The sequence below is a fragment of the Petromyzon marinus genome, chromosome 40, assembly GCF_048934315.1.
Source record: "Petromyzon marinus isolate PM22_M1 ecotype Great Lakes invasive population chromosome 40, UKy_Petmar_22M1.pri1.0, whole genome shotgun sequence".
Taxonomy (NCBI): Eukaryota; Metazoa; Chordata; class Hyperoartia; order Petromyzontiformes; family Petromyzontidae; genus Petromyzon; species Petromyzon marinus.
The window spans coordinates 12,675,389-12,699,476 of record NC_133706.1 but is presented as its reverse complement, the minus strand read 5'-3'; the positions used below and the strand labels follow the sequence as shown (position 1 = coordinate 12,699,476).

The following is a 24,088-nucleotide window of genomic DNA, read 5'->3' as shown; positions in this document are numbered from 1 at the left end:
CACAGTACAACCCCTGTTTATACTCCCCGCAGGGTAGTAGCTATTTTACCACCCCATAGGGAGGCATGATGGGCTGCGTCACCCCCCGCACTCAGGATTTCAACTCGTGAACCTTCCGATCGTCGCCAGCCGCTCGCTCCACCGCTGAGCCACCTGAGGCGGCGTCGAGGCCGTGACACCAGCGCTGGCAGCTGGAGTTGCTGCGTGTTTCTGAATTGCCACCTTTCCCAACGCAGAAACACCATCCATAATAGAGGTTTTGGGTTAGATCGCGTAAACATATAAATGTGTCGTTAAAACCCGCCACCACCCGACACAGACAACTAGTAAGGGTTGTCACGTAAACAGAACTTGCCAATTCGTTACAGCACTAACCGGTGTGTTGGAGAGCCCAGCCACAACATTTACAATCTGAGTACGACGTTTCGCCAGTAATTACAGCTAGCTTCATCAGGCGACAGCCAGCTGCACTAGTGACAAATTGGCACGTTCTGTAACGTGACAACCCTTCCTAGTTGTCTGTGTCGGGTGGTGGCGGGTTTAACCACACATTTATATATTTACGCGATCTAACCCAAAACCTCTATTATGGATGGTATTGGTCGCGAAAGCCTCCTACGTGTTCAACAAAAACGCCAGCCCATACTTCTCGGTGAGCTGAGGCCGATCGTCAGAAGGTTGTCGCAGTTCAACACAACACGGCCAGGGGCCAGATGCCAGGAAAAGGCATCACCTGCCGACCACACACAGACGCCAATCCCTGGACTGGAGGCAACCGGAGTGAGTGAGTGGGTGAGTTGGTGAGTTTACCGAGTGCCAAGGCGAATGCATGAACGGATGTGTTGGTTCATGAATTCATTAATGGGCGAGTGAATGAATGGGCGAGTGGATCAGTCGACGAGTGGTGGTCGGGTTCGTCATGTGTTCCACCGTGGAGTGAATTGGCGGGTTACTGAGTGCCTTGGCGAATGCATTAATTAATTAGTGGGTTGATGAATAATAAACAGGAGTGCGTTAATGAATGTATTAATTGATGGGTGAGTGAAGAAATGGGTGAGTGGATCAATCGGTGAGTGGTCGGCTCGCCATCTGTTCCATTGTGGACTCTGTGAGCCGGGGGTTCCGTTCTCAACACTGCAGTGTCACGGCTCAGCGCAGCGACACCGGCGACAGATCCCAGGACGAGGCACCTCCAGCGTACGAACTCAGACGCCGATTGCCAGGCTGGTGGCCACCCTGGCTGTGTGGACGAGCGCGTCCGCCAGGTATATTTTGTGGACGAGTGCGCGTTTAGAAAAGCGAGTTTAATGTACACATTTACACGCGAGTCCGAGATGACTCGTGCAGATACGAAAACATCAACATCACCATCATCCATCTACTGCATTTAACATCAAGCAGCGCCACTGAACAGCATTCATGACCATTATGATTCATCCACCATCACGAGTCCTCCATCTGCAGCGTCCAAACACCATCACCACGGTCTTCAACAACAGCGGTCACCAGAGCCAACGAGTAGGAGGGCGCTCCTGCTGCTACTCACATGAGCATCGGGGCATTGGTGCTCATCTCCTATTTACAGCCCTGGAAATTCCACATTCCTCTGACGCGGGTAGGTCTATCCATAGGACAACCGCTGTTGATCTCCCCCACAAAGTAGTTTTATCTACCCCGGAGGTCAGGATGATGGGCTGAGTCAACCCCCACCCAGCCAGGATTCCCACTTTGCGAGCCGCTCGCCTTAACAATTGCCGCCGTTAGCACATGGTATGCAGAATGCACCATAATCGTCATCACCATTTACTGCACCGTTCATCATCACCACCATCTCTTCCTGCACCATTCATATGATCATCACTCATAACGAGTCCTCATCACCGTCTGTGTCACTCATCAGCGGTGGTGATGATGATGATGGTGACGATTCTCGTTTTAAGAGTATCTCCTCTTCCGCTTGCAGCAATCACCACCACCACAGTCATTATCAGCTTCCTGTAGCATTCAGCCACCATCATTGCGCAACCATCGCGCTTTGCATAGTCATCGTCCATTCGGAGCATTCCCAGGTCGAGGCCGAGTCCATCCCTGGGATGGAGCGAGGGGGGTGGTGTAGCGTGCGCCCTTCCAATCTTTCCATTCAGGGGCTCCTCTGCTAATTCCCCCGTGCTCCTCCGTCTCCTCCTCCCATCCACTCCCTCCTCGCCCAGCTTCACGGGAGACCTCGAGGGAGCGCCGTCGCCCGTGGTCGCGGTCGCTATAGGAGCCGTGACGCGAGCAGTGCGGCGGCGGCGGCGCCGGCGAGGCCCAACGCCGGCCCCCCTCCCCGGGGCGCCGCGGCCCCCGCGGCCCCCGTGCCGACGGCGGCAGCCACCCTCGGCTCGTCTGTGCGGAAGGCGGCGGAGGGACGGGGCAGAGTGAGACGCGGGGGTAGCAGTGGAGCTTACCGAACATCTACCGCGCGTCTTCTCGACGCGTTGTGAAAGGGCACCCCCGGTGGCAGTTGTCCCTGTGCGGTGTGAAGCGTGTCTCGGCACCCGGGATTCCTCCACCGGTAGGGGGCGATGAATCCTACGTGGTCTAGCCTAGGGAACCCCCAGTGGCAGCTGTCCCTGTGCGGCGTGAGGTTTCTCGGCACCTGGCCTGCAAAGCTGGCATGTAGTCTGCCAGTACAAGGCGGAAATGATTGCTGCTGCTGTTGCGTGTGATCCCATTCAACTAATATGACGATCGTTTTCGAATTTGGCGAATATAGGCCGTGAGTCTGGCACACAACGGCCTAACTCTTGCGAACGGTGTCAGGGAATCTTTAACGTCCACTGTGAGTGAAGCAGACGGCGTGTAGTAGCATTACTATTGCGGTTGATATGTACAGCTACAAAGTTAACCAGGGCAGCCTGCCGGAATCAAACCGCAAACCTCTGTAACACACTCCCGCTGGGGCCCCTATGACACAAAAAGTGGCACATGGGAGAGACACCTGTGTGTGAGTGAGTCTTTGTGTCCGTGAGCCTCTGTGTGTCCGTGTGTGTAAGTATTGTGCGTGTGTGTTGTAGCTTACCTCAGCCTTAATAGAGTACTTGGTGAAGTGTGAAAAATGTATGTTTAAATTATTTTGCACCGTATGTAGCCAACTGCGCTAATTGGAGGTGCGCAAGGGGAGACAAAGGCGGCCGGGTGTGGTTCTGGTCATCCACCCCCTCGTGTGAACAAGCAGATCTTCATAGGTGCTCACTAACAGCACTTTCTCTGACATTGTTGAGGCTAATGGGGGATCTTTGTGTGTGTCTGTGTGTGCATGTATCGACTAAGCCTCAAATGAGTACCTAGTGCGGTGTGCAAACATCGGCACTTGGGAGACAAAGGCGGCCAGGCGTGGTGCTGGCCACCCCACCCCCTCGTGTGCCATTCCAGCCTTCGTCGGTGTTCACTAACAGCACTTGCCCCTACAAATCGATGAAGGCTATTCGGGCGGATCTTTGTCAAGTGTCCATAGTTAGTACCGTATATAAATGTAGAGATATAAATACACTGTATACGCAAACAGGTGTCTTCAATCGCAAAGCATAACAGGAATCTCGGGCACGCTTCGCATGTCCAGATGATACAGCCATCTGTGATGGTACCCGCTCACGAAAGCGGATGGAGACTGGCATTTAAAATTTAGCCAGCGAGGAAGGCAGCGATACATCTGCAGGCCGGTTTCACCCTTGTTAGGACTCGTCAGCACAGTGCTGCCTACTGCTGTTTGTGCCCCAGGAGGGTCGGATTGAGTCCCCTGCCTCCCACGCTGTGGGGATGATGAGTTCGGCAGAGCCCCCCGGGGCGACATTTAAATCAGGCTCCGGCACTTTCTCCACCTCAACAGTCGGCTTGACAGTCCCATAACATATAGCTGTGTGTACGTGTGTGTGTGTACGTGTGTGTGTACGTGTGTGTGTACGTGTGTGTGTACGTGTGTGTGTGTGTACACGTGTGTGTACGTGTGTACGTGTGTGTGTATGTACGAGCGGAGCGCCGGGTGGCTAAAGCACAGCAGGTTGGCACAGTAGGGGGCACAGGTGGTGCATCAGCCAGTCATCTCAGTCAGTCGACCCGTGGCACCTGGGTCTGCCCCGTGACCTCCTGCCAGCGGGCGTTCGACACTTCACGTGGCCTCAAGGTGCACATGGCCTGGCATAAGCGTCGTGGTGACGTCACTGCCACTTAGTGGCGAATGGCGGTTGTTGTTGTTGTGTCTGTGTGTTCTGTAGTGGGGAGCGGTAGTGTAGTGGTTAGCGCGCTGCGCTATGAACCCGGCTACCCAAGTTCAATTCCCGCTCTCGGCCAACACCGGGTGACGATTATTTGAACTGGTCCTGGGCCTCCCCTAGGTGGACTCAGCCTCACATGAGTGCCTGGTGTGGTGTATAAACATCGCCACTAGAGAGACAAAGGTGGCCGGGCGTGGTGCTCACAGCACTTGCTCCTACAGTCTGTTATGGTTATATGGGGGATCTTTGTCTTTTTGTGAGCGTGCGAACGTGTGTGTGTACACGTGTGAGTGTGTGAGTGTGTGCGTGCGTTGCCCACCTGCTTGTGCGGGACCTTCGCTCGCCGTGCGATGCGAGCGTGTGGGATTAGCCGTAGTATCGCCTGGGTTAAGGGTAGGGGTTAGGGTTGGGGGTTAGGGTTGGGGGTTAGGGGTTAGAGCACGCGATGGACTAAGCTCAGCCAAGCAACTCCATGCTGTTAATCGCCGCATTCACAACAATACCAATTGTTAGATTAACAGTATTCACTTACACAAGAATCATATTCGTGAATATTATAACGACGACGACGATGATGATGATGTTAATACGGGGTCATGCATTTACCCAAGAAAGTCCTCAACCACCGACTCTCAGGACTCCTTTTCACCAATTCCATATTACATTAGACTCGTCTGGTGACTGCTGCTGCTGCTGCTACTACTGCTTCTCTGGTGACTGCTGCTGCTGCTACTGCTGCTTGTCTAGTGACTGCTGCTCCTGCTACTACTGCTGCTTGTCTGGTGACTGCTGCTGCTACTACTGCTGCTTGTCTAGTGACTGCTGCTGCTGCTACTACTGCTGCTTGTCTGGTGACTGCTGCTGCTGCTTGTCTGGTGACTGCTGCTGCTGCAACTACTGCTGCTTGTCTGGTGACTGCTGCTGCTGCTACTACTGCTGCTTGTCTGGTGACTGCTGCTGCTACTACTACTGCTGCTTGTCTGGTGACTGCTGCTGCTGCTTGTCTGGTGACTGCTGCTGCTACTACTACTGCTGCTTGTCTGGTGACTGCTGCTGCTGCTACTACTGCTGCTACTGCTGCGTTGGCAGTGGTGCACAAGCACAGTGAACTAAAGAACTCTTTAACTCTCCCACGTTCGTCAATAACTCCGCTCCACACACCGCGTGCTTTTCGTATCTCCCTGGCAGTAATTCTCCTGGCCACCACCTCGCCGCTCCCCCGAGGGGATTTGAGGGTTTCACAGATCTCCGTGTGACCCACCAACCCCTCACCCCGGATCACGAAACCTGTCGCCGCCGCCACTGGCAGCGCACCCATCTCGCCGAGCGATGTTAGCGAGTTGGCGCTTGTGGTGTGGCGCTGTTGGTCGCGATCGTGGTGGTGATGTGGGGAGCGGTGGCGCAGCGGTTAGCGGACCGCGTTACGAATCCAGCGAACTGAGGTTGATTCTCCGGCCACGACCCACTGCAGTGGCAAGTTATATTTATTTACTTCTTTGTTTGTTTAGTACAGGACCAAAGGCCCAAGACGTCTAGTGGTCAGCTACAAACGGCACCCCCATCAAAGTTGTACTGGATAAGTGTAACGCGTTTGTTGAAGTGAATGAGGTTATTGTTGTTTAAAGAACTTGGAGGGGTGGGGGGACAATGATGATGATAGGAGGGAGATCCACAGTCCAGCAGTGTGAGGGAAGAAGCAGCGAGAGAGAAGCGAGTATGAGTGTGGTGAGTGGGTGGGTGAGTGAGCGTGTGAGTGGGTAAGAGTTGGGTGAGAGTTGCGCGAGTGTGAGCGGGTGAGTGTGTAAAAGTTGGGTGAGAGTTGCACGAGTGTGAGTGGGTGAGTGTGTAAGAGTTGGGTGAGAGTTGCGCGAGTGTGAGCAGGTGAGTGTGTAAGAGTTGGGTTAGAGTTGCGCGAGTGTGAGCGGGTGAGTGTGTAAGAGTTGGGTTAGAGTTGCGCGAGTGTGAGCGGGTGAGTGTGTGGAGGTTGAGTTGGTGGCTGACAGCACGGGCGACTCACCTGGACCACAGCAAACGTGGACTTTGAGGCGATAGCAGCGGGAGTCACCCTTGAGCAGTGGAGTGGCTGTGAATGAGACATGCTAGTTAGCATGTGTGTGTCCACCCTAGTGTGTGTGTCCACCCTAGTGTGTGTGTGCCCACCCTAGCGTGTGCCCACCCTAGCGTGTGTCCACCCTAGCGTGTGCCCACCCTAGCGTGTGTGTGCCCACCCTAGCGTGTGTCCACCCTAGTGTGTGTGTGTGTCTACCCTAATATGTCGACGTGTTTCCATATAGCCACAATCATACCTGGGTACCCACATGTCTCTTGCCTGTGTCCACCCCCGTGTGTGTAGGTGTCGACGAGGATTCGAAACGTGCTCGTATCGGCAATCTAACACCACACAACTACCTGTGTTGCTTCATATTCTCAACAACGTCGCCAATGGTGATAATTTTGTGTTTTTCATTGCAGCGTTTAGCGTCGAGCTAGGACCAACATCTCACAGAGAGGGTCCGTGCCAATAAACATCTTGGTAATTCACCGGGGTTAGCACCAGCCAAACCTGACTCTGATGAAGAGATGCTGAATGTCGAAACCGGTCCAGAGTTTTGCCTATGTTGAACCAGTGCTGCTGAGATTAAGCACTCCCAGATGGAAGGCCGTGTGTGGCTGACGGGGTGTGTAAAACAATTTATATTTTTGTATTGCTGGACAAATGTGTCAATGAGGCCAATTGTCTGCTTGTTAATTTTGTTCACCACATAACAGGCGGGTGAAGGCAGTGGTGGATCTAGGGGTGGGGTTCACTTCCTCCTTGAGACCCCACGTTGGACTGATGCTGTATTTACCAAAGGAAATACATCAATTTTGTTATTTTTTGTATTAACTTTGGCTCCTATTTATAACGCTTGACATTTTGGGGCCACCCCCTTCCCCACCTCCGTTGGGAATTTTCTCGATCTGTCCTGGTTGGGGGGTTGACCCAGCCCATCATCCCTTCCTGCTGGGGTCCATAACATTGAGCACCGTACCACTTTGTGCAGAACATCAACTGTGGTTCCCCCCCTCACCTGCCATAGGAATGTGGAGGTGCATTCATTGCCTATTAATTTTGTTAGCCGTACAGTGTAATAACCGGTGTTTTGGCCCAACGTTTGGGCGTGCAACGTTAGCCCAACGTTAACATGTTTACTAGGAAGGACCTGGGTTCGATTCCCGACTTGGACGCCTTGCGGTGCGGCGTGTACATGTGAGTGAGAGTGCAGTCTGTATGTTCCCTTTCCGCCATGGTAAACAATCAGAATAATTCATCATTTATATTGACGCTTGTTTACTCAAACGTTGGGCCAACGTCGGGTGTAAAACGTTGGCCCGATGTTGGCATGTCTACTAGGAATGACCTAGGTTTGATTACTGACCCAGGCGCCTTGCTGTGTGAATGTGTGTGTTTAATGAGAATGATGAATAATTTATCTTGACGCTTGTTTACCCAAAGTATATAAATATACAAAAACAACCGTAAACCGCACACTGACGGCAAGCGGAGGGAACTCACAGATGTAGTAGTAATCCTGCCCGGGCGCGAACTCAAACCCCAGCGAGAACGGCGTGAACCGCTGGAACTTCTCGGCGAACCTCAGGGGCGCCCCGTGGTCCCTGTGGTGGGGGGGCCGCTGGAGAGGCCTCCCGCAGCGCCACCGCACGGCCCCCCTCGAGTGCTCGCAGCGCGCAAACCCCACGGCGTCCACCATGTGCAGCACGGGCCGCTCGGCCGGGGGGGGCGGCGGTGGCGTGGGGCCCCCCGCTAAAGAGCCCCCCGATTCGGGGCCCTCCAGTTCGGGGGCTGTAGAATGCGGGCAGTAGACGTCCATGTAGTCGTCAATGTGCACGGTGAGGGTGTAATCCCCCGTAAGTAACCTGGCCGGGAGGGAGGAGGAGATCGCTGATATTACAAGCAGAGACTCGAATAATGAGTTTTAAAGGGAGAACCAACGTTGCTTAAAAAAACCTGACAATAAAAACAATCGGGTACGTTTTATGTGGGCACTATCGTTCTCATGGCGCAGGCTGATCATCACGCGCAGGAAGCCGTCGCTGTGTTTGACATCCTGCGATAGTTTCGCGGTAGTTCAACAATGTTGCTGTGTGAACTGGCCTAGGGCACCCCCGGTGGTAGCTGCCCCTGTGTGGCACAAGGCCATCATCGCCAAAGAAGGCATGCTGCTGTTGCACAGTCTCCAGGAGTGCCACGGTAGGAGGCGATGTTGCTCTAATACAGCGAGTAATTTAGCGGCGTGTGGCATGTGCCCAACTTGGCCCGTGATTTGTTTAGAATGACGTCGCGGGGTCAAGGTCTGAATTTAACGTCCACTCTGAGTGGGGCCGACGGCGCGTCGTTGTTCGGTCGTGCTGCACGATGTCCGACGTTTCGCCGCGTGCGCCGAGAAGCCTCGTTCGGAAACTAAAGACGCTATCCAGGCTCAAACCTGCCGAGCTTCAGAAGTCAGGGCCCGACCTCGCTGCCCTACCGCAGGAGACGGCGCAGAGTGGAGAACAAACCGCCGCCCTCACGGAGAAATGTTTGTGGATTTGGGTCCACAACGGAACAGAGACCTATCACTCACCGACTGATGCACTCACTCATTCCTTCACTCGCCCAGTAATTAATTCATGAATCCACTCATGTTAATTTATCGACCCACTAATTCATTCATGCATTCGACAAGGCTCTCGGTAACTCACCGATTCACATCCACAGTGAGACAGGTGGCAACCCTAACCGTGCATCTCTCTTCATCCCAAGGTCCCCATCCGCTTCGTCTCCCCATACTCTTCCCGTACTCCCCATGTGGCTCCTATCCACTCAGTTTCACACTGTGTATGTGAATCGTACGTAGCCAACGCGTGATAGTCGGAGGTGCGGAGGAAGGAAAACAAACTAAACACAAGCAGTTCTAAAGAATTTAGTTTTCAGTCTAGATTATTTTCAAATGCACAGCTCCAGTGGCTTCCTAACATCGGACGGAAGAGCGTTCCAGACGGCCGCAGAAGCGCATCTGAAAGCGCGCGATGCTTTGGCCGTCTTTGTTCGATGGTCAGCAGCCAAAAGCCGCGGGGAAGATGACCACCGGAGTTAGCGCGATGGTTCACACTCCCTTGACGAGATCACCAAGGTGGTATTGTTGTGCATTTGTGGCAAGCACTTTGCGTGCGTGACGAGTGCGACCTTCCTCACAATCTATTCGTTCGGCAACCGAAAGGCGATGGAGCTCGGCGAGCACCGGACGGACGCGGCCGGAGCTTGCGGTGTCCGCCCCGAGACGCGCCAGAGAATTGCGTGCGCGCTGCTCATGGGGGGTTTATTTGGTTTGCCAGACGTCCCGTAGAGGAGGTGAGTTGCTATAATCGGGTCTTGTCGACATGACTTACCCGACGCGTCTCCCCCACCGCTAACACTCCCCCTGACCACCCTGGCAGGGTCGCCGGGGGGCTCCCACGGTAGGCAGCTGTCCCCTTCCCCGGCGACTCCTGCAAACATCCTGAGCCGGGAGCCAAACAGCGCCTCCTCACGCCAGTGGCGGCGGCGGCGGCGCACGCGAGCCACATCGCCTCCCCCCTCGCGTGAGGGGAAGGCGGGAGGACGACGGGGGAGGTTAAAAGCACCATTCTCTGAGAGCCGGGGTGTTGTTTACGATTTGGCCGTGGCTACGGCTCTTAATTATTAATTGCCCGCGGTTATCTCTCCCTCCCTCTCTCTTTCCCCGAGTGGCGGCGTTGTTGTTTTCGCGCCAAACTCCGCGGCGGCGGCGCCATTGTGCGCGCGCCTCCTCAGGATGTGAACGCTCCGCGCGCCGCTTCCTTCGCTTCCGAGTTCCCACAGCACCCACCAACACCACCACCAACAACAACACCACCACCAGCAGCACCAGCCAGTGTGCGGGACCCTCTCCTGGTCCTCCCTCAGCACCCACCAACACCACCACCAGCAGCAGCGAGTGTGCGGGACCCTCTCCTGGTCCTCCCTCAGCACCCAACAACAACAACACCACCACCAACACCACCACCACCCATCGCCAACAACAATGACCCCCACACCCCGCTGGCCACTGGCTAGGTGCACTGTCACGCGTTCGTGTCTCGCAGTGTCTCACAAGCCACGCGGTTTAGAACCCCACCGCGTTCTTGTGCAGGGAAATTTAGTTTTCAGGTCCATACGGCGTACAGCCGTTTCAATACGGGCAACAAAAAAAAGATTTTTTATCTATCTGTTTGTGTTTCTCCCTTGTGATGGGACTTTGTAGGATGGACGTTGAGATTTATAAGGTTACGGGGTGACCAATAAGGTCTGAGTTGGTCTCTAATAAGGTAGGGCACTGATAGGGGTTGACGGCGATGTGACTGTCACGGGACAGACCTCGCAGGTGCCGTGGGTTGACCGACTGACTGCGATGACTGACTGGCCGTTCACCCAGCCGTGTCCCCTGCTGTGACAAACGACAGTGATTTTTGTTATTTTATTTTTTACCTACGTGACTTTACCCAATAGAACCAAAGAGTATGGACACCACAGCCACCAGCGCCACAAGCAGCAACAGCAGCAGCAGCACACCTCGGAGAATGCCGTGATGCAGTCGTGAGCAGGGTGGCGGCGCAATGGTTATAACTCCCGTGCCTCGCCACAGCAAGAAGCCAGCAGACATGCCAACCCTGGGACAACTTGGGTGTCTAAAATTTGCCCTAGTTTTTGGAAGGGCCTGGGTTGGACTCCCGACTCGGCCGCCTTGCCGTGCGGAATGTACGTGTCTCTGCAGGAGTGTGTGAGTGCGCGTTGGAGTCGTCTCTACGCTCTCTCTACTCCAACTCTGTATGGGGTTTCCTCCCTCCCATAGCCAGAATAAAACCCACAACACACAGTGTTAGCCGGTATCGGGCTGGAAAACATCCCACATCTGACATCACCTGCACATTACTCAACAGGGATCACACAGCAGGAGCAGTAACATCGCCCCCTACTGCGGGAACTTGGCAGGAACCTCTCCTGAGAGAGAGAGAATCTTGAGACACGGTGAGGCTTTCCTGGGTAAAACTAGCAGAATATAAGCAAAAAAACATCATACCATTCGACTCCTTCCTACCTTTTTTCACATCCCATCAGCCACAAGGATTTTCCTTGAGTGCGTTTGTTCGGCAGCCTTAGTTCAACACGAGCAAAACTCTGCACCAGTTTCGACATTCATCGCCTCATCAGCAGGGCCAGACTTGCTGGTGAACTGCCAAATGCTTATAGGCAAGTATCCCCCTCTTAGGCTTCGATGCTAGATGCCGTGACACCTATCCGAATCTTTATTTTTCCTGGGGAAATCTGATGAGCTATGAAGCTCTTTTTCACATGGGATCCCGCAGTGACTGAAGCCGTGTTGGCTGATGGGATGTGTGAAAAAGACACGTGTGTATTTTATGTGGAGGGACAGATGTGGGAAGGAGGCACGTGTGCTTATTTATTTCGTTAAATGATGACCAGGGTGCTGACAATGGTGTATAATTGTTGTTGTGGCACGTGTCTATTGATGTCAGGAAGGTTCTGCCTACATTTCCAAAATGGCCATTTCCATTTTTACAGTGTATATAGAGTGTATTTAAAATCACAGTCCAAGACTCAGTGTGGCGAGTGGGTGAGTGAGAGTGAGTGAGTGAGCGAGTGGGTGAGTGTGTTGTTGTCACCTGTAGTGTGGTGAGTGGGTGAGTGAGAGGGTGGGTGAGTGGGTGAATGTGTTGTCACCTGTAGTGTGGTGAGAGGGTGGGTGAGCGAGTGGGTGAGTGTGTTGTTGTCACCTGTAGTGTGGTGAGTGAGAGGGTGGGTGAGCGAGTAGGTGAGTGTGTTGTTGTCACCTGTAGTGTGGTCAGTGGGTGAGAGGGTGGGTGAGCGAGTGGGTGAATGTGTTGTCACCTGTAGTGTGGTGAGTGGGTGAGTGAGAGGGTGGGTGAGCGAGTGGGTGAGTGTGTTGTTGTCACCTGTAGTGTGGTGAGTGGGTGAATGAGAGGGTGGGTGAGTGTGTTGTTGTCACCTGTAGTGTGGTGAGTGAGTGAGTGAGAGGGTGGGTGAGCGAGTGTGTGAGTGTGTTGTTGTCACCTGTAGTGTGGTGAGTGAGTGAGAGGGTTGGTGAGCGAGTGGGTGAATGTGTTGTCACCTGTAGTGTGGTGAGTGGGTGAGTGAGAGGGTGAGTGAGAGGGTGAGTGTGTTGTTATCACCTTTAGTGTGGTGAGTGGGTGAGTGAGAGGGTGGGTGAGTGTGTTGTTGTCACCTGTAGTGTGGTAAGTGGGTGAGTGAGAGGGTGAGTGAGAGGGTGAGTGTGTTGTTGTCACCTGTAGTGTGGTGAATGGTTGAGTGAGAGGGTGGGTGAGCGAGTGGGTGAGTGTGTTGTCACCTGTAGTGTGGTGAGTGGGTGAGTGAGAGGGTGGGTGAGTGTGTTGTCACCTGTAGTGTGGTGAGTGAGTGAGTGAGAGGGTGGGTGAGCGAGTGTGTGAGTGTGTTGTTGTCACCTGTAGTGTGGTGAGTGAGTGAGAGGGTGGGTGAGCGAGTGAATGTGTTGTCACCTGTAGTGTGGTGAGTGGGTGAGTGAGAGGGTGAGTGAGAGGGTGAGTGTGTTGTTATCACCTTTAGTGTGGTGAGTGGGTGAGTGAGAGGGTGGGTGAGCAAGTGGGTGAATGTGTTGTCACCTGTAGTGTGGTCAGTGGGTGAGTGAGAGGGTGGGTGAGTGTGTTGTTGTCACCTGTAGTGTGGTAAGTGGGTGAGTGAGAGGGTGAGTGAGAAGGTGAGTGTGTTGTTGTCACCTGTAGTGTGGTGAGTGGGTGAGTGAGAGAGTGAGTGAGCAAGTGGGTGAGTGTGTTGTTATCACCTTTAGTGTGGTGAGTGGGTGAGTGAGAGGGTGGGTGAGCAAGTGGGTGAATGTGTTGTCACCTGTAGTGTGGTGAGTGGGTGAGTGTGTTGTTGTCACCTGTAGTGTGGTGAGTGGGTGAGTGAGAGGGTGAGAGGGTGTGTTGTTGTCACCTGTAGTGTGGTGAGTGGGTGAGGAGAGGGTGGGTGAGCGAGTGTGTTTTTGTCACCTGTAGTGTGGTGAGTGGGTGAGTGAGAGGGTGGGTGAGCAAGTGGGTGAATGTGTTGTCACCTGTAGTGTGGTGAGTGGGTGAGTGAGAGGGTGGGTGAGCGAGTGGGTGAGTGTGTTGTTGTCACCTGTAGTGTGGTAAGTGGGCGAGTGAAAGGGTGAGTGAGAGGGTGAGTGAGTGTGTTGTTGTCACCTGTAGTGTGGTGAGTGGGTGAGTGAGAGGGTGAGTGAGAGGGTGAGTGTGTTGTCACCTGTAGTGTGGTGAGTGGGTGAGGAGAGGGTGGGTGAGCGAGTGTGTTTTTGTCACCTGTAGTGTGGTGAGTGGGCGAGTGAGAGGGTGAGTGAGAGGGTGAGTGTGTTTTTGTCACCTGTAGTGTGGCGAGTGGGTTAATGAGTGTGTTGTTGTTGTGAGCTGCAGCGTGGTAGTTGAACACTGTGGTGAACTAGACAAAGGAGTCAGCCTCCTATCCAGGATGGCCTCACTCTGAGTCTCAAGACTCCTTTTCCGGAGGCTCCTGCTACAATGGGATGTTTGGCCAAATACCCTTTTAACTCGGGAGTTGTTTTGCTTCCTGATTGAGGGGGGAGGGCAGGAAATCGAAGCAGCCAGAGAGAAAAAAAAATATCATCTCTCATGCGAGCCGGCCACGTTCGCAAGCCTGCCCCCCCCACTCCTCACAGGCGGATTCACCAGCCCACTTGCTGTGTTACCACATCCGCACCGCCACTTCCCGAGCTCAGCAGATTTTGGAAGAGTTTCGCAGATCTCTCGCGTGGTCCGCAAACCCTTGCCTCTCCAAAGCCCACTGCCGGTGGGTGCCCTGCGAGCTGGGTCATCGAAGTTCACCCCCCAACATTATCGCGAATAAGAGACGTTGTACTGCACTGTGATGGAAGCTATGCCACCGAGCGGGCCGTCTGTGTGCTGCTGTACTGCGCCCAGAACGAAGGAGATTATAAATGACAAAGTAAATAAGTAGGCATTTCGTCTCCTTCCTTTCCTTACTTGTCTCTGCACACACAACATGTAAATACATATGTTTTAACATGTCACATAAGCCTCACGGGCCTTCGTGATTATCTTGTGTTTTGTATTACAGGGACTCTATTTACGAACATTCGACTTACGAACTTTCAGAGATACGAACAACCTGTCGAGCTAAGAATATGAATTACTGCAGTCACGAAAGCTTTAAATCAAAATTTAACCTGTCCGCATGTTGAGTTTCCTGTTCGGACTGAGAGTCGTAAGTTCAACCACCGCACAATCGATGGCGATGGTGGCATCTGCAGAACATGCAGAACCAGTGGCATCTACAGGAGATTATATAACTTTTAAAGCCATTCCCCGTGTTTACTGTACATGCCGTACAACACGTTTGGAGTAGACGGGAGTAAGGTTGGACTTATGAACAAATCGCCTTACGAACAGACCTGGAACCTAACTCGTTCGTAAGTAGAGGAGTCCCTGTTTCCAGTGTTGTGTCGAGCTACAGAGAGGGACCTCGCCAATTCACATCTGGCGGTGCACCAGCGTTGGTACCAAGCAAGTCTCACATTGCTGCAGATGAGACGCTCAATGTCGAAACCGGTATAGAAATGCTGCCTGCGTTGAACCGATGCTGTTGAAATGATGGCACTCTCAGAAAAACGGCTGTGTGGCTGATGGAATGTGTAAATAAATATATACGGATTGTATTTTTTTATGGAGGGAGTCGGATATTAGGAGGCAGCCTCCTTATTTATTTATTAACTTATATTCTGCACAACGGAGAGAATGACGATTGTCTATGTGTGTGACCAGCGTCTGAGTCACTGCGTTTAAGGATTTTGTCCAACACCTATTGTGGGTGTCTCTTACTCACCCCTCGCCACCACGAGGTATCCCGACTTACACATCACCCCGGGATTACCTCACCTACTCACCTGTTACCTCACCCACTCTCTCACAAAAACATTACCTCATCTACGACCTACCTGTTGACTCACCTACCTGTCACCTCACCTACTCACCTGTTATCTCACCTACTCACTCACCTATTAACTCACCCACCTGTTAACTCACCTACTCACTCGCCTGCTACCTCGCCTACTCACCTGTTACCTCACCGACTCACTCACCTGTTACCTCACCTACTCCCTCACCTGTTAACCCACCTAAAAACTCACCACCCGTTAACTCACCTACTCACTCACCTTTTGCTTCACCTACTCACTCACCCACCTTTTAACTCACCTACTCACTCATCCACCTGTTAACCCACCTAATAACTCACTACCCGTTAACCCACCTACTCACCTGTTGCCTCACCTACTCGCTCACCCACCTGTTAACTCACCTAATCACTCACCACCCGTTAACCCACCTACTCACTCACCTGTTACCTCACTTATTCACTCACCCACCTGTTAACCCACCTAATAACTCACCCACCTGTTTCCTCACCTAGCGTTTAACTCTTCCCATGTCACTCTCCCTCCCTCACCTCCTCGTGCCCCCTCCATCATAACAATAATATAATTTACATTTGTAACGCGCGTATCATCCGTAGATCCCAGTGTACCGCCGTGTATGGAAAGCAGGGAGTAAAATAAACCTGCAGGGCACACGGCCAGAACTAGGGGCTAAAGGCCAGTTTAGAGAGGTGAGTTTTCAAGACAGACCTAAACATCTCTAGCGACGCCGAAACATCTCGAACGACGCCTAAACATCTCAAACGACGCCTAAACATCTCGAACGACGCCTAAACATCTCTAGCGACGCCTAAACATCTCAAACGACACCTAAAACGACGCCTAAACATCTCAAACGACGCCGAAACATCTCAAACGACGTCTAAAACGACGCCTAAACATCTCGAACGACGCCTAAACATCTCAAACGACGCCTAAAACGACGCCTAAACATCTCAAACGACGCCTAAACATCTCAAACGACGCCTAAAACGACGCCTAAACATCTCGAACGACGCCTAAACATCTCGAACGACGCCTAAACATCTCGAACGACGCCTAAACATCTCGAACGAGGCCTAAACATCTCGAACGACGCTGTCTTATTCGCAAAGGAAAAGCGTCTCGGAGTCTGGGAGCTGTACGGTACCAAGAGCCCGATTCACCGCATCGCGCACTTTCAGATGCGCTATCTGCGGCTGTCTGGAACGCTCTTCCGATATCAGGAAGCCACTGGAGCCATGCACTTTTAAGTCTACATTGAAAACGCATTTATTTAGAACTGCTTGTTGTGTTGTTTGTTGTCCTTCCCCCGCATCTCCGATTATAACGGGTGGCTACGTATGGTACGAAGTAACTTCAACATAAATTTTGATTTAAAGCTTTCGTGACTGCAGGGATTCATATTCTTGGTTCTTTCGGTAAAGTCACGTAGAAGGGAAACAATGAAATAATAAAAATATAAAACAATAAAATTCTCACGACGTTTCGACTGCAACACAAGCAATCGTCATCAGGTGTGAAAACCATAAGAAAATTTGAAAGATGGATTCTGGCTTAGCAATCATTGGAAGAATTTGATAAACCATTTCGGGTCTTAATTGATTGATCACTCTTAAGGTGGCTTTCAGACCGCATCCATTATTTTTCGTCTCCCCCCTCCTCTTTTCCGAACATAGATGGACTCGTCCATCTGAGCAAACTGTCAAATCGCTATCCGTGGTGCTAACGTTAAAAAAAACGCCACTTTTTTCAAATTTACTTGTTGTGGTTTTCACACCTGATGATGATTGCTTGTGTTGCAATCGAAATGTCGTGAGAATTTCATTGTTTTATATTTTTATTATTTTATTGTTTCCCTTCTACGTGACTTTACCGAAAGAACCAAGAATATAACTTCAACATACACACATTCCCCCAGCAACAAAAGCCTTGCGCTCGGAGTCCTTAGCAGAAGGCGAACCGAAGATCTCAGGGATCTTGTTGGGGAGTCAACAGGGAATGAGTTCGCCGTGCTGTCTTCCTCACCCCCCTCACCCCCCCTCACCCCCCTCACCCCCCTCACCTGTGGTTGCTGCTGTTCCAGTAGACGGCGAAGCGCGCGCTAGAGCCGCGTCCGACCCCGCAGAGAAGCAGCAGCAGCAGCGGCGGCAGCGGCGGCGGCAGCGGCATGACCGGACCGCGACTCCCTCCCTCCTCCTCCGCTCCCCTCTCCGCCTCTTCTCCCTGTGGCCGGCTGCTCACCCGCTCTGCCCCGAGCCGATCCCGCTCGGCCGCGTCAGTGTCAAGATCCGATTCCGGTGCTGATCACGACGAGCTCATCATGGGACTTGGGCCAGTCTCTGCGTGATGCCGGTTGTGGTGACCAGCTGATGCCGGTCCCGGTGGCTGAGTGACCCGGGTGATGGTCACGAGATGAGCCTGGCTTGGTCAAGACCTTGATCCCGGGGCTGGTCCCGTGTGGCCCGTCTGTACCGTGAACCGAGTTGACCTCTAGCCCATCCGAGGCTGGTCGTGATGGACGTCAGCTGTGCACGGCGCCACCTCCACCCTCCCTGGCTCCTGATGGAGCGTGAAGGGCAGGCACCAGGAGATTGCTGAGCCGCAGGGCCCAAATGTCCACTACGACAAGCGGCCAGAGACAAGCAGCACGGTCAAAGTTGTGACAGATACGAGTGTGTAACACGCTTATTTACTCGAGCAGGGATATTATATAAAGAGCTTGGGGGGAGGAAGGCGACGATGGGAGGGAATGTGCCTTGCAGTGTGGCGAGTATGTGGGTGAGTGAGAGGGTGAGTGTGTTGTTGAGTGAGTGAGTTGTTGAGTGTTGGCGAGTGTGTTGTTGTGACATGTAGTGTGTTGGTGAGTGTGTTGTTGTGACATGTAGTGTGTTGGTGAGTGTGTTGTTGTGACATGTAGTGTGTTGGTGAGTGTGTTGTTGTGACATGTAGTGTGTTGGTGAGTGTGTTGTTGTGACATGTAGTGTGTTGATAAGTGTGTTGTTGTGACATGTAGTGTGTTGGTGAGTTCGTGAGTGAGTTGTAGAGATACCTGCAGTGTGGTGGCTGGGCACAGCCGTGGGTGGACGAGACGACACGGACGGCGCCTGGTAGGCTGCAGCAGGCACGAGGAGAGCGAAGTGAGGCGAGGTGAGCCGTGGTGTGAGCTAAGCTCTTCTGACCCCGCACAGAGCTCGACTGCGAGTATGATGATGATGAAGCTGGGAGGAGGAGCCACACGCATGGGTGGGTGGCTGGGAGGGGGGCAGACCGCAAAGAGACACGGACAAGTCAATATTTACACGCGCGGCAGGCGTGTGGCTGCGTGCGAGGGCGTGCTAGAGATGAGTGTGTGAGTGTTGTTGTTGTTGTGTGTATTAGGTGAGAGTCTATGTTGGGAGAGAGTGTTGATGGTGAGCGCGCTGCGCTACGAACCCGGCCGGCCCGAGTTCGATTCCCGCTCACGGCCACCAACACCGAGTGACGGTGATCCGAACCGGTCCTGGGTCTTCGCAAGGTCAACTCAGCTTCAAATGAGGACCCGGTGCGGTGTGTAAACATTGCCGCTCGGGATACAAAGGCGGGCGAGCGTGGTGCTGGCCACCCACCCCCTCGTGTGTTGTACCGGCCTTCACAGATGCTGCTTATTAATAGCCCTTGTCCTAACAGTGTGTTACAGTCTGTTACAGGCTATACGGGGGGGGGGGGGGGTAATCTTTATCTTTGCCATGTCTTTGTGTGTCGTAGGTGTTCCGTAACAGCCAGCACTTGCCCCGTCAGTATGTGAAGACTATAGGCTGTGGGGTTTGGTTCTTTGCGTCTCTGCGTCGAGGGGCGCCGCGGTGGCGTGGAGATACCATCTCGTCCGAGTGGCGAGCCCACACGAGACGGTGTGATGGCGAGATGGTGTGATGGTGAAATGGTGTGATGGGGAAATGGTGTGATGGTGTGATGGCGAGATGGTGTGATAGTGAGATGGTGTGATGGCGAGATGGTGAGATGGTGAGATGGTGTGATGGTGAGATGGTGTGATGGCGAGATGGTGTGATGGCGAGATGGTGTGATGGCGAGATGGTGAGATGGTGTGATGGTGAGATGGTGTGATGGTGAAATGGTGTGATGGTGAAATGGTGTGATGGTGTGATGGTGTGATGGCGAGATGGTGTGATAGTGAGATGGTGTGATGGCGAGATGGTGAGATGGTGAGATGGTGTGATGGTGAGATGGTGTGATGGCGAGATGGTGTGATGGCGAGATGGTGTGATGGCGAGATGGTGAGATGGTGTGATGGTGAGATGGTGTGATGGCGAGATGGTGTGATGGTGAGATGGTGAGATGGTGTGATGGTGAGATGGTGTGATGGTGAGATGGTGTGATGGCGAGATGGTGTGATGGCGAGATGGTGTGATGGTGAGATGGTGTGATGGTGAGATGGTGTGATGGCGAGATGGTGTGCCGCCTGTCTGCGTGGAGTCCGCGTGGATTGTTCGTCGGGTCTCTTTGGGTTTTGCTCGTTTAGAAAAAAAAACACTCGCGTTTACCTCATGTGGCTGCTACAATACATTTTTGCGTGGTGATGCTATCAGCCACTTCGGTGATGAATTGTCATCGTGTGTAGCCAGGTCGCCTCTGAAAGCGAGCGAAAAGCTTAGTGCGCTTTACCTGGTGAATGCAATGGCTTAGTTGGTGTGTATTTCTCGCCACACCACCCCCTCGTGTCCCGAGTCGGCCTTCAAAGGTGTCGCCAACAGCACTTTTCCCACCAGTCTTTTAAGGCTACATGGGGTATCTGTCTTTGTAGGCAGCGCCATTCCCTGTTCACCTTGGGGTGCGACAGAGATGTCCTCTGGACCCAACACTACTTTTACATACTTGATTTGAAGCTTTCGTGACTGCAGGAATTACTCTTTGTTTTTTTCGGTAAAGTCACGTATAAATAAGAAATAATAAAATCACATAATAGCGTACGACGTTTCGGTTGCAACACAAGCAGCCATCATCAGGTACAGAAGAGCTAAATTTAGGAGAGAGGGGAAACATAACCTCATATGTATATACAGACACCCAAGTAGGGGGAACTGACACATACAACAGGGGACACAGAGAGAGAAGCATACCAGACAAACAGGGTTTAGCAAAATTTTTGGGACCATGTAAAGCAACACAGACGGTCGGTCAAAACACAATTAACGCATAGTCCGGTTGATCACGTTATTTCAAAGATTGCTAAATTGCAAGTTAAGTATGAAACTCAAAATACAGACCGCACACACACACACAGACATCCAAGAAGAGCGAACCAGCACAGAGACAAGCACACAGTAAAGTCGCCTTAAATTTTGCTAAACCCTGTTTGTCTGGTATGCTTCTCTCTCTGTGTCCCCTGTTGTATGTGTCAGTTCCCCCTACTTGGGTGTCTGTATATACATCTGAGGTTATGTGTTTCCCCTCTCTCCTAAATTTAGCTCTTCTGTACCTGATGATGGCTGCTTGTGTTGCAACCGAAACGTCGTACGCTATTATGTTATTTTATTATTTTTTATTTATACGTGACTTTACCGAAAAAAATAAAGAGACTACTTTTACATCTTCCTCAACCACGTAATTCAAGAAGCCTCCCATGGCTGTACCGGAGGAATTTCCATTTGGTACAGATACAAGAGGAGGCTGATTGATGACCGGGTGCGGTCAAGGGATAGCTCCCTATCGGTGAGCCATGTAATCTCTGCTGATGATCGTAATTGCTGCTCACTCTGAGGAGTTGGAGACCGCTGCCAAACCTGGAGCATGCGACTAAGAATTGGGGACTTGCCAGCAGCCCAATCAATACAAAGCAACTTTGCTGGGTATTTGATGTAATCAAATTCTCCACCTTGTCCACTCTCCCCACGAGTGATGGGGGCCAGGTGTGGAGAGTCACCACACCTGGGCAGTTTGGCAGCGGAGGTCTTACTGCGAATCAGTCGATCGCCATTATCTTTTCATCAGCTGCGTGCCACTGTGTGGAAGATACCTCCCTTGTCTATCACTCCACGCGAAGCCCACATGCCCAGCCACAGCATGCCCAAACAGCTTCTGTTCGGCCGAATAGAGGGGGCTAAACGGGCTAAGCACAGGCTAAAAAGTAGATAGACTGGTACACGAGTGGGTGGGTGACTGAGTGAGCGGATGGTACGGGCTGTATGGTTTTATTACTTTTTTTCCCACCGTACGTAGCCAATCGTGATAATGGGAGGTGCGCGGGTAGGACAACACATTAAATACAAAAAGTAGCTGTAAAAAAATCAGTTTTCAATCAAGATTTTAAAGCGCATAGCTCCGGTGGCTTCCTAATATCGTAAAGGAGAGCGTTCCAGACGGCCGCAGAATCACATCTAAAAGTGCGATGCAGTGACCGTATTTGTTCGACGGCTATCCAAAAGCCGCTGCGTTCGCGTGATGGTTCATGCTCTTTGACGGGATCAGCAAGATATTGTGGTTCATTTGTGGCAAGCACTTTGTGTGTGTACTGAGTATTCGGCTGATGTGATGCCAAAGGATCTAAAGTTAAGTGGATTTTCCGATGACCGGTACCAGTGGTGTCAAGATCGGCCTCTATGGAGGAGACTCGTGAAGGACGCTGCTAGGCAGATGGAGGCAGTCGCCTTTAAAGGACAACGAAGGGCAGAAGAGCGATGCTCACAATAATAAGCGGAGCGCCGGGCGGCTAAACGCAGTGAGGTGGCACAGTGGGGAGCACAGGTGATGCATCTGTCAGTCATCTCAATCAATTGGGTCTGTCCCGTGACCTGCCATCGAGCCTTCGACACTTAATGTGGCCTCAAAGTGCACCTCGCCTGGCACAAGCGCCGTGGTGATGTCACCGCCAATTAGGGGCGAGCGGCCTCTGCTGTGTTTGTGTCTAGAGGGGAGCGGTGGCGCAGTGGTTAGCGCACCAATTCCCGCTCACGACCAATATCAGTGGCGAATATTTGGACCGGTCTTGGGCCTCCCTTAGGTCGATTCAGCCTTAAATGAGTACCTGGTGCGGTGTGTAAACATCAGCAATGGTGCTCGCTAACAGCACTTGCCCCAAAAGTCTTTTGAAGGCTACACGAGAGATCTTTGTCTTTTTGTATCGGTGTATGTTGTTGGCATGTGGGTGTATTGTGTGTCTGTGAAAGCCTAAACTGTACAGGTATGGTGGGAATCTTTGTTTGAATGTGTGTGTATTGTGTATACAGTGCGTATCTTGTGATATATACACACAGTGCATATATTGCGTGTGTGTGTGTGGGTGAGTGTTGGGGAGCGGTGGTGTAGTGGCTCGCGTGTTGCACTCAGAACCCGGCGACCTAAGTTCGATTCCCGCTCACGAGAAAATTAATAGTGGGGAATATTTGAACCGATCCTGGGTCCTCCCCTAAGTATATTCAGCCTCAAATTAGTACCTGGTGCGATGTGTGAACATTTCCACTAGGGAGACAAAGGCGGCCGGGCGTGGTGCTAGCCACCCACCCACTCCCTGAGTGTGCCGTACCAGCCTTCATCGGCGCTCGCGAACGACACTTGCCCAAATGACCTGTTCAGGCTATACTGGGGATTTTTGTCTTTGTTTCAATGTGTATGATCGTTGAGATTGTTGTGACGAGTACTGTTAGCGAGCACCTATTAAGGCCGGCACTGCACATGGCATGAGGGGTGATGTGGTCAGAACCACGCCCCACAGCCTGTGAAATGCTGCATGGGGGCAATTATATGAATGCGAGTGAAAGTCTATATGGGGGACCTTTATCTTTGCTTTGTATGCGTCTGTGTGTATTATGTATGTGTATTGCACGGGCGTGGTGCTAAGCACCCCACCCCTCATAGGCGCGGCCTTAATAGATGCTCGCTAACACCACCTGCACCAACAGTCTGTGTAGATAGGTGAGCGTGGTGAGTGTGTGGCAGTGTGTACAGCGGTAGTGGAGTGGTTAGCGCTCAACATTACGAACCCGGCGGACCGAGTTCGATGCCCCTCTCACGGCCAACACGAAGCAGTGACTATTATCTGAACCGGTTCTGGGCTTCCTTGGGTCGACTTAGCTTCAAATGATTACCTAGTGCGGTGTGTAAACATCGCTACTAGGGAGACAGGCGGGCGAGCGGGCGTGGGTGGCCACACCCTCGCGAAGAGCATTTGTCTCTCCAATCTGTGATACGGGGCTCTTTGTCTCTGTGCGTGGTGTGTATTGGGTGTGCACTGTGCGTGGTGTGTATTGGGTGGTCACAGGCACCGTGTAAGCCAGAAAACTAACCAGACAATCAGCCTCCTCCACGCACAAATATCGGTGTTATTTTTTTACACATCCCATCATTTGGAATTGGTTATCAAGCGAGCCCAACTCTGCTGATGAGACACTAAACGTCTAAACCGGCCTAGAGTGCCGCTTGTGTTGAACCCATGCTGCCGAGACCATGCTCTACGGGAAGGCAGTGTGGCTGATTGGATGTGTAAAACAGACTTTAGATTGTATAAGTGGAGGGACACGTCCCGGAGGGAGACACATTGTATCTGATTCATCGTGTTATTCAGGGATATGCGTTGTTTTTTTTCCTGTGCGGGTGTCTCTGTGCGCGTGTCACGGCTAGCATCAGTGGCGAGTGATACTCCGAGGCGGGTTTTTTTTGGTCCTCCTGCTAGGTCGACTCGGCCATTAAAACGAATCCCCCGCACTTTGTAAGCATCGGTCTCGGCGTCTTGGCGAGACACGGATGGGAGCGAGACGCGGGGGGTTTTCTGGTGGTGAGACACGG

General features: G+C 52.4%; 1 protein-coding gene across 2 annotated transcripts; it reads right to left on the bottom strand.

Annotated features, from left to right (window-relative positions):
• Positions 1–1,289: 1,289 nt before the first annotated feature.
• Positions 1,290–18,698, bottom strand: LOC116950751 (ephrin-A2-like). Of its 2 annotated transcripts, XM_032968776.2 has the most exons (6): positions 18,363–18,696; positions 17,376–17,932; positions 7,810–8,171; positions 6,271–6,336; positions 4,573–4,635; positions 1,290–2,385 (listed from the first exon to the last, which is right to left on the bottom strand). In XM_032968776.2, exons 2-6 carry the CDS (start codon positions 17,480–17,482, stop codon positions 2,258–2,260), a joined length of 726 nt encoding a protein of 241 aa, XP_032824667.1. In that variant the 5' UTR covers positions 17,483–17,932; positions 18,363–18,696; the 3' UTR covers positions 1,290–2,257. The 2 variants fall into 2 exon arrangements, with proteins under 2 accessions (XP_032824667.1, XP_075929274.1); XM_076073159.1 differs by lacking the exon at positions 4,573–4,635 and having other exon boundaries at positions 18,363–18,698.
• Between the last annotated feature and the right edge of the window lie 5,390 nt (positions 18,699–24,088).

What these genes read in the sequence shown, in the direction of transcription:
- LOC116950751 (XM_032968776.2), bottom strand. Translation starts at nt 17,482, where the DNA reads ATGCCGCTGCCGCCGCCGCTGCCGCCGCTGCTGCTGCTGCTTCTCTGC. An exon ending in TGGAACAGCAGCAACCACAG is followed by an intron (nt 8,172 to 17,375) that starts GTGAGGGGGGTG and finishes CCTCCCGGCCAG; the next exon opens with GTTACTTACGGGGGATTACA. An exon ending in CGAAGGTCCCGCACAAGCAG is followed by an intron (nt 2,386 to 4,572) that starts GTGGGCAACGCA and finishes CCTTCCGCACAG; the next exon opens with ACGAGCCGAGGGTGGCTGCC.